This window comes from Cricetulus griseus, chromosome 8 (genome assembly GCF_003668045.3).
Source record: "Cricetulus griseus strain 17A/GY chromosome 8, alternate assembly CriGri-PICRH-1.0, whole genome shotgun sequence".
Taxonomy (NCBI): Eukaryota; Metazoa; Chordata; class Mammalia; order Rodentia; family Cricetidae; genus Cricetulus; species Cricetulus griseus.
In genome coordinates, this window is record NC_048601.1 from 61,165,357 (window position 1) to 61,176,190 (window position 10,834).

Genomic DNA, 10,834 nt, shown 5'->3' on the forward strand with positions numbered 1-10,834 from the left:
AAACCTCCTATTTCTGTGAATTTGCAATCACTCAGCTGCCTCCTCCAACATGATCACTGAGCTTTAGGTGAGGGAATTGTTTTGTTATATGTTAGTTGGGAATAATCTCCACCACCTTGCAAATTATCCAGTTGTGGTTTTCAATATATTCTCCATATGTTGCAAAGAGAATTTCACTGGGTGAGCATTGAAGACTACACTGTTGTTATGTTTTAGGACAAGTATCTATAGGTAGGTAGTGTGATTCTTTAGTAAAGTATTGATTAAAGGATCTGTCACAAATCCAGTAATTCCCTACTATTTATTTGTCTAGGCATAAGTCTTTCACTAGGCATGAGTTCCTCATTGTTGCTTTGAAGTGTTATGATGGCTTTGGCTAGAAAGTTAAGGGAACTCTTCCTACATTTTGCATCTCCAGTGGATGCAAAAAATGAATGTATCCTCCATGTATTGGAAGAGACTAACATATGAGTCAGAGTATCAAGATATGTCCCTTAATACTGTCTCTCCATAGTGATGGCTATCTAGAAACCCATGGGGGTATATAGTCCAGATGAATTGACTGGTCTATTTTGAGTGTTCCCAAAAGCAGACACAGAAAAATCCAAGGTGCAAGGTCATACAGGACAAGGCATCTTTTAAAGATGACTGTGAACTATTTGGTTTCCTAAGTGAAGTAGTGCTAACAAATGATAGAAATTGGGGCTACAAGATAGATACAGATCATGGTACAGTTAACAAAGATGGCATGTACTGACCTCTATTCCTCATCAGTCTTTTCAACCCTGGATATAGGGTGTTACAGAGACTGCTGCATGATTTTGTGATGCTGTAACAGTACCCTCTCTATGATTATTTCAAGCCATTAAAAGTTTCCAATATTAGAAGATACTTTCTTATCATCTTCCCTTTTACCTATCTTCTCTGGGGCTGTGGATTTGCATCCTGGTAATCTTTTACTTTACTTCTAAGATCCATTTATAAGTGACTAAACACCATTTTGTCTTTCTGTGTCTGGGTTACCCCACTCAGGGTGGTTTTCTTTCTAATTACATCCATTTCCTTAAACATTCATGATATCATTGTTTTTCACTGCTGAGTAATACTCCATTGTGTCAATGTAGCACATTTTCTTTATCCATTCTTCAGTTGATGGGATCTAGGTTGTTTCCAGATTTCGGCTATTAAAAGTAATGCTGCTATTAATATAGTTTAGCAAGTGTCCTTGTGTTTTGTAGCTAAGACCCTCATGTGAGAGAGAACATGTGAACTTTCAATTTGAGGCCTTTGATGATATTATACAGTTTTTTAACCTAAAAATTAAACCGCCCTACTTAGACAGTCCAACTGTTATAATGTGCTACTTGTCTTTGGAAAATTATACAAAACTGTTCAGACAATTTTCTATAAGAAAAACTGCAGATCAATGAATTACAGCTGAATCCTGTAACCCATGGAGAACACAGCTTCACAGGCAACCCTGAATAGTTCTCTCAGCTCTTCCATCCTCAGACAGGAAATATAGAACCTAAAAATAAACATTGTTCAAACACCTTCTAAATAAGTGTATGTGATTAGAGGTAATGAAATTTTTAATGTATCAATAATCTTTGCTCTTCTAAAGAGGGTTAGTGATTTCTAGATGATATTTTTTTTACAAGTCAATCTCAGTTGCCTCTCCCTTCTCTCCTCCCCTGCCTCCCACTGATCCCCTGTCCCAACCATTTTCTGCTTCCCAGGGAGGGTAGGGCCTTCCATGAGGGATCTTCAATGTCGGTCACATCATTTGGAGCAGGACCTATACCCACCCCCATGTGTATAGGGTGAGAGAGTATCCCTCTATGTGGAGAGGACTCCCGAAGTCCATTCCTATGCTACGGATGAATACTAATCCAATACCAGAGGCCCCACAGATTGCCCAGACATCCAAACTGACATCATTATAAAGGGGGTCTGGAACAGTCCTATGCTGGTTTGCCAGCTATCAGACTGGGTTCCATGAGCAGCCCCTTGTTCATGTGAGATGTTTCTGTGGGGAATCTCTGTGCTGGTCTTGACCACTTTTGACCTCATTTCTCCCTCTCTGCAACTGAATTCCAGAGTTCAGTTCAGCATTTAGCTGTCGGTATCTGCTTCTGCTTCCATCAGTACTGGATGAAGTCTCTAGGATAGCATATAATGTAGTCATAAATCTCATTATCGGAAAAGGATATTCAAGGTAACCTCTCAACTATTGCTTGGATTGTTAGTAGGGATCAAATTTGTAGATTTCTTGCCATTTCCCTAGTGCCAGTATTCTCAGTTTATTTATTTATTTATTTATTTATTTATTTATTTATTTATTTTAATTAGAAACAAGAATGTTTTACGTGTCAATCCGAATTCCCTCTCCCTCCTCTCCTCCATCCCACCACCCAACACCCTACATATCCCACACCCTTTCTGCTCCCCCAGGAGGGTGAGGCCTTCCATGGGAGATATTCAGAGTCTATCATATCCTTTGGGATAGGGCCTGCTAACACCTGATTTTTGAAAAGAATCGAAAGTTATACAATGAAAAAAGAAAGCATCTTTAACAAATGGTGCTGGCATAACTGGATGCTGGAATGTAGAAGATGCAGGTAGATCCATGTCTATTGCCATGCACAAAACGTAATTCCAAATGGACCAAAAACCTCAAAGACAAATCCAGCCACACTGAACCTGTCAGCAAAGAAGATACATGGTACCCTCGAACAAATTGGTACAGGAGAAAGCTTCCTGAACATAACACCAGTAGCACAGAAACTGAGATTGACAATTAATAAATGGGACCACCTGAAACTGAGAAGCTTCTGTAAGGCAAAGGATACAATCAGCAAGACAAAACAGCAGCCCACAGAATGGGAAAGCTCTTCAACAACCCCACATCTGACAGAGATGTCCAAAATATTCAATGAACACAAGAAGCTAGCCACCAAATCACCAATCAATGCAATTAAAAAGTGGAATGCAGAATTAAATAGAGAATTCTCAACAGAGGAATCGAAAAACACAGAAAGACACTTCAGAAAGTGCTCAACATCCTTAGCAATCAGGGAAATGAACTCAAAACAACTCTGAGATTCCATCTTACTGCTGTCAGAATGGCTAAAATCAGTAACACCAATGAGAGTTTATGCTGGAGTAGATATGGAGAAAGAGGAACACTCCTCTCTTGGTGGTTGAGGTGAAAACTTGTACAACCACTTTGGAAATGAGTATGGTGATTTCTCAGGAAAATGGGAATCTACCTCAAGATTCCTCAATTGCTCTCTTGGGTATATACCAAAAAGAAACACACTAATACAACAAAGACATCTGTTAAATGATGTTCATCACAACATTATTTGTTCCAGAACCTGGAAACAACTTAGATGCCCCTCAACTGAAGAATGGATAGAGAAAATATGGTACATTTACACAATGGAGAACTACTTGGCAGAAAAAAAAAAAAACAATTGAATCTTGAAATTCACAGGCAAATGGATGGAGATAGAAGAAACCATTCTGAGCGAGGTAACCCAGTCACAAAACAAAAAACATGGTATGTAGGCACTCATATGTGGATTGTAGACATAGAGTAGAGGATTGCCAGCCTACAATCCACACTGCCAGAGAAGCTGGTAAACAAGGAAGGACCTAAGACAGACATACATGTTCCCCTAGAGAAGGGGAGAGGGACAAAGATCTCCTGACAAATTGGGAGCATGGGGGGAGGGAAAAGTGAACTAAGAGAATGAGAAGGGGAGAAAAGGATTGGTGAGAAAGATATGATGGGGCAGGGAGGTTGAGTTGGGGGAAGAACAGAAGAGATCAAGATAAGACATAGTGTAATACAGGGAGACATAGGTTTAAAGAGAAATCAGGAAATGGGGAAATGTCTGGAGAGCTATAAAGATGACACCAACTAACAATCTAAGCAACAGAGGAGAGGCAACCTTAAATACCCTCTCCTGATAAAGAGACTGATGACTAATTCATATGCCATCTTATAGCCTTCATCCAGCAGCTGGTGGAATTAAAAACAGACACCCACAGATAACCTTGAATCTGAACTGAAATCCAGTTTCCAAGAAGGGAGACAGATGAGCATAGGGGTCCATACAAGGCTGATGAAATGCACAGAAACAGCTGAATTGAACAAGGGAGAGCTCTTGGTCTCCCGACTGATAGCTTGGATACCAGCATGGGACTGATCCAGACCCCCGAAAGTTGGTGTCAGTGAGGAGACCTTGGAAATCAATGGGGCCCTTTGTAGTGGATCAGTACTTCTTCCTAGCATAGGAATGGACTTTGGGAGCCCATCCCACATGGTGGGATACTCTCTGAGCCTAGACACAAGAGGGTGGGCCTAGGCCCCATCCCACAGGATATGACAGGCTTTGAAGGCACACTACATAAGGCCTCATCCTCCCTGGGGAGCAGAAAGGATATGGGATAGGTAGGGTGTTTGTTAGGGGGAGATGCAGGGAAGGAGGGGAGGGAAAGGGACATGGGATCAACATGTAAAATAAAAATATTTCTAATTAAAAATAAAAAACACACAAAAATATTGATTTAAAAAAATTAAAAAAATAAACAAACAAAAAAACCTCAAATGACCCTGAAGACCAAGGGTTTATCATATGCCTTTTCTGGGGGACTGTCAGGATGCAATCCATTTCAGTACTTGAGAGGGGAGCCCAAGTTTCACTCAGCCCACGAATTATAATGGTGTTATGTTTGGACATGAGGGCCTTTCTCCCTATCAAAGACTTGGTATTGGAAATGTTTGAGTTTCACTTGTATTATATACATAATGTTCCCCATTGTCAATGCATCCAATTCAGGCACCATGGAGATTTGCCTGTCATGAAAGAGCACCAGCTAACCTGGGGTTTGTCTTAAAGGCTGCAGTCCTGTGTGGAGTTGATGGTGAGTGTCCAGAGGGACACAAGGCCAGCATTGTAATTTGCCTTGTGTTTCAGACAGGAACATTGCCAGGACTTCTGACACTGTCCACCATTTGGGATTAGAAAGCTAAGTGGTTGATTGACTGGGTTGATTCTAAGTTTAGGTTTCCAGCCTCCTTCTTTATCCCATGCTAACAGCTCACTGCCTTTTCTGCTGATGATGACATTTAGATTAATTCCTCTTAGTAAAGCCAACTTCCCCTTATTTTTTTCCTCTATCTCATTAAACCAGACCAGATTGTTTCTCTCTTTGAGAAGTAGTACAATGTAAAATATTGTGGTATTATAAGATGCAAAAAATTAGTTTAGGCAGGAGAGATGGCTTAGTTGTTAAGAGCCCTTCTTGCTCTTGAAGTGGACTTGGGTTCACAGCAATTAAACTTTTATGAGCTGATTTGCATATTGTGATATTAGCCACAGTGCAGATTCTTCTAACCATCTTTAAAGGCAGCTTGCCAGTGCCTAACAAGCAACCTCTATTTCAGATCTCAGAGATGGGGTCAGTGCTCTCCTGCTTTGGGTACTGCTGCTCTGGGTTCCAGGTGAGAGGATGCAGTTTGGGGATTATCAATTGTGGCAATTATTGTTCTTTATGCTTTGGTGTCATAATCACATCTTGAGTTTTTCAAGTTTACAGTTCTTGCTTAGGATAGAGAATCTATATTGTTATTAGTTTCCTACTGCTTCATAACAAGTTAATAAAAATGATGTAGTGGCAACCACAGCACCTATAATCTGAGAGTGTATGTGCCTGGGTCCTTTCTCAGGTCCTATAGGCTACAGTCAAGGTGTTGTCAAGGCTGCACTCTCATCTGGGTACCCAGAGAGTCTTTTCACAAGGCCTGTGAGGGTATTTGGACCCTCTCTTTTAGATGTGTCTTTCTGTAAACAGGGCAGCCAGGAAACACATATGGAGCTGAGTATTACCCAGGCTTAAACACATAGTCTGTGAGATCTCACATCTTTCTTCTCTGTGACATTCCCTTGTCTCATCTACGCTGTTTTACCCTATTTTGTGTTTCTCTAACTGAATACCAAAAGCTGGGGATGTAACAGAAAATGCATCTATTTGTTTCTGCTCTGGGTTTGAGGAATCCTAAGAGCATGTTACTATAATTGGACCACATCTCCTGAGGGTTTTCTTTGTGTTTCAAAACATAATAGAAGATATGACATTCTGGTATTGACAGTTAGTCAGATCTTCTATTTTTGCCTGTAACTATAAAGCTAATGTGTCTCATGGGGGCCTTCCCATAATGATCTCACATAACCCTAACTACCTCCCAAACACAATACTATTGAATTACTTGACCTGAATTTGAACATAGATTCTCCAACTCTTACATTTGGCATGATGCACTCATTCAGATAATGCCCACTCTTTCTTACCTTTCTTCTCCACTCTTGAGCTACATATTGTGTCTTGTTCATGTGTATTCTTTCCCGCTAGTTCCTGCTATGGTTGGTGCCCCACAGAGATGTCCTTCTGGTCAATCTTCACTGGTTACAGTAGGTTGCTCCTCTCCCTCTTCTAAACATAAAGGATTTTCACAGCAACCAACAGGGACAGTCTGATTATGTGTTTTCTATTTTTTTGGTATGCAAATTTCTAATTACTTCCTCTTCCTTACATCTGATCCTGTTGTTTAACAATTAGTTGCTAACGTTTACCAGTCACTACAAATTCAGGATTTCCATCTTCTACTCATTAAGACATGGTCTAGTTAGAGAACTTAACAACAAATACCATTCTGACATTGCAAGTTGTTAGGGCATTTCCTCATCAAGTCCTATCATCCTCCACACTGGTGATGAAATCAGTTTGTCTGAATCATGCCTAGACCTTTGTATTTCATTCAAATGTTATAGATAAGCACCCAGTCACAAAGCATGTTCCTGCCTAGTGCTTTGATACACTGAGCAGGCTCAATAGACACATATGTCTGATTGTCCTAGACTTCCAGGAGAAAACATGGGCCTGCCTTGTGGTGTTAGACAGATGGAGCATTGTTATAGAGAGCAAATATCCAGTGTGTTAAGGGGTAGAAAGAAACAAAATGGTTCATTGCTTATTAGACAGAGGCCTATCTGAAGAAGTGAAAGCATTGAGCAGCAGGTTGAAGTGGGTGACATGATTGCTACTTAGTGTCATGGTAATTTCTAGGCCTGGGCTGCTGCTGAGACACATGCCTAGATTTATGGCCTTGATGTAATGACAGTCTGTGTTGATGCCTGATGTCTTTGATACCACCAGAGAGGAGAGGGTTGCACAGAGTTGGCCTTGCCTCTCTTGTGTGCCAAATGGTAGCATGAGTAAGGGAAAGATCAACTCCTCCCTTTGTCCATCAACACCACAAAAGTTCTGAACCTGATTCAATGAGATGCTTCCTCCTTGATCTGTAGTGTGGTGGAGGGGTTGAGGGAAAAATGCCCTCTCTGCTTCCAATACTGCTACAAGCTGTCGAGGGGCCTGACCCCTGTACCAGTTGCAGCACTCAGGAAAAGCAGACCCATCTGAGTATGGTAGTTGGCCCCTCTGAGTATGGGAGACCTGGCACCTTCCCTCATCTGCCATAGGTCAGAAACAGCTGACCTGACCAAGTAGGAGGGCATAGACATCAGTCTGAAAGATGGGGAACCATGATAGGTCTGAATCAGGCCCCCTGAGTGTGGGCATCAGTTGGGAGACCAGCACAGTCTATGGGACATCTGGCAGTGGAACCAGTATTTATTCCTAGTGCACAAATGGACTTGGGAACCCATTCATTATGGAGCGATACTCTCTCAACCTAGATACATGTGGGAGGGACTAGACCCTGCCCAAAATGATGTGACAGACTTTGATGTGAGGAGTGAATGGGGAAAAGAATGAGGGGTTGTTGGGGGGAATGAGAGTTTGAGAGTGAGAGGAAACTGTGATTAGTATGTAAAATAAGAGTGTTTTTAATTTAAATTAAAAAATAAACTAAAAAACTTGAGAGCTAGGTGTCATCCTTTAAAACATTTATTTAATATTTGTATGGTTTCTCTATAAATTGTCTTCTAAACGGGTTGTGTATGAAAGGCTTGGTACTCACCTGTTATATCCAGTCATTGAGAAGTGAGAGCACCATGACATTTCTAACGTAAACACTAGGTAAAGCCATTTTTGATTCATAAAAAATGACATTATCATGAGGTGATAGAAATCAAGAGGTGGAGAGTGGCATGAGGAGACAGGTCATGAGAGTGATACCTTTGAAATATCACTTGTCTTAGGTGTTACTCTCCTCTCCTCTTCTTTCCTTCTTTTATTCAGTACTCTCTCTCTCTCTCTCTCTCTCTCTCTCTCTCTCTCTCTCTCTCTCTCTCTCTCTCTGGATCATGATGTAAGATATCAATCCCATGTCTTCCTGCCCCCATGCTTTCTACCAGGAAAATGATGGGCTAAACCTCTGAAAATGTAAGCAACCACCCAATGGCTTCCCTTTATATGAGATGAATTGGTCATGGCAACTCTTCACAGAAAAGAACATATAAAACTATAAAACAGGTTTATTTCCACCCAAACATCTCTGAGATTATTGGTTTTTAGACTATCTATTGTGGTCTACAAGACTTTGTTCCTCATGAAGCTCTGTGTTCTACAGTGACTAATCAAATAGTTTTTATTAGATATATTAATTAGATAAGATATCACAATATTTCACATGGCAAATTGCTTTCCCTTCCACAAGTCCTAAATTCTATTAAATACTATAAGATATAAAGCATAGAAAAGATGTCATGGTGACACAAATTATATCCCTCAATGAAGATAGAGTGAGGTTTCTCAGTATTCAAAGTTCAAAGGCCAATGGGGAGACATCAGAGTAGAATGCATGCCATAAAGAAAAGAAACCAGATGTGCTGTTGAAGATACACATAAAGGTTGTGTGTGTGTGTGTGTGTGTGTGTGTGTGTGTGTGTGTGTGTGTGTGACCTTAAGTCTAACTTGTAGATCCCAGATTTTTTGGATTTGAACTGCAGGGTGGCTGGTTCAAGGGATTTCAGAGAATTTTAGTATGTTATCTACAGATTGTTCTTGTGAAATTTTGATAAAGAATGTGGCTGGTTTTTGCCATTGTCCCAAAAAGTTTGCCTGAGGCTGCAGTGATATTTTTTTGTTTTTTTTTTTTTATTAAATCCATTGACAGAGGTAATCTCAAAAACAGCATTATATAGACTCTGTCATGTGCTTTTTAATGGTAACTCTAATTAAGATATGTAATGATAAGGAGCAACCTGAACAAGACAAAATATACAATGTAGACTAATATGAAGAACAACAGGAATTGTAATGGAGTTAAGTCCTGTGTTCAAGGAGATGAACAGATTAAGAAATGGAATAAAAAGAGTAGTGACCTCAGGGCAAGATCTTACCAGCTAAATTCCTGACTTGTGAGAGGAATTAAAGACATTTTAGAGCCTGGTGTGGTTGTAGAGGCCTTAAATCCCAGCACTGGGAAAGCAGGGGCTGGCAGATCTTTGAGATTGTGTCCAGTTTGATCTATAGAGCAATTTCCCGGAAAGCTAAGCTTAGGCAGTGAAAGAAATCATGGAAAGCAGAAAGCTGGTGAAGATGTAATTCAATGAGGGGGGGTTATGTTTCAGTCCCAAAAAGCAGCAGAATTTGGCAGTTTGTCCATGTGATTCTGTCTTTAGAGTCAAGGAAAGAAGACAGGGGTTATAGAATATTCTTCTGAGACTAAGGAAAGCTGGTGAGGGAAGGCTTGTGTCAGGGGTGTCCATGAATGAAGCCCCAGAGAGGCCATTGCATTAAGCTGTAAAGTTGAAGCCTGTCTACTCAGTTTATTGAACAGTAAAAGTGCCTTGAAAATAGTATCAGGTGGGTCTTTAGTAAGGAAGCAAACAGTTAATTTGTAAAGCATGCATGATAGGGCAAACACACTTACTTTGAGAATTCTGTTTCAAAGGTTAACCCTTTTTATTAGCAATATTTGTAGAATCACATGGTTGTGGTGTCTGTCTAGAAACAGCTTAGAGACTGAGCTTCAGTGGACAGCAACCCCAGGAGGTTTTGGTTTACACCTGGAGCACTGTGAGAGGAAGCGCTAGACCTTGCTGACAGTAATAGGTTGCAACATCATCAGCCTCCACAGGGTGGATGGTGAGGGTGAAGTCTGTACCAGACAAACTGCCACTGAACCTGGCAGGGACCCCAGATGCTAGTTTGGATGCATCATGGATGAGGAGTTTGGAGAGCTGTCCTGGTTTCTGTTGATACCAGTTCATAAGAGGAATACCAACTGTATTGACACTCTGGCTGGCTCTGCAGGAGATGGTGTGACTTTGCCCTGGAGACATAGTCAAGGAAGCTGGAGATTGGGTCAGCACAATGTCCCCAACAGAACCTATGGTGATAGGATATACTGAAAGCACCCCAATGTAAAGGCATGATATATGTGGAACCTGTAACAGCAGTCATGAACTATACTCTGAGAAACATAAAATAAAATGGAAATTTAAAACCAATTAAATGCCATAATTTCATTGGTCAGGACACCAAGTCATAAAATTCAATAATGGCCACAGTGAGTTTTCCCAATATTACAGTCTCTCACCTGGAACTCCGAGCAACAGTACCCATAGCAAAAGAGCAGCTGACCCCATCTCTGAGACCTGGACTAGAGGCTGCTTCTTGGGTCCTAGCAAACTGCCTTTAAAGATGGCTGAACTATCTGCACTGTGGCTAATGTCTCAATATGCAAATCAGCTCAGAAGAGCTTGACTTGATGCTCACAGGACACCTGCTCTTGTGTAGCCCTATGGCAGTTAGGATTAACAAAGAATCCCCTTGAGTATTTTAGTGTATCCCAGGT

The 10,834-nt window shown here is 40.8% G+C and overlaps 1 gene segment (V, D, J or C); it reads right to left on the reverse strand.

Annotated features, from left to right (window-relative positions):
• Positions 1–10,037: 10,037 nt before the first annotated feature.
• Positions 10,038–10,625, reverse strand: LOC113838736. The segment is given in 2 exon segments: positions 10,038–10,366; positions 10,577–10,625. Coding segments are annotated over 2 exon segments (378 nt in total).
• Between the last annotated feature and the right edge of the window lie 209 nt (positions 10,626–10,834).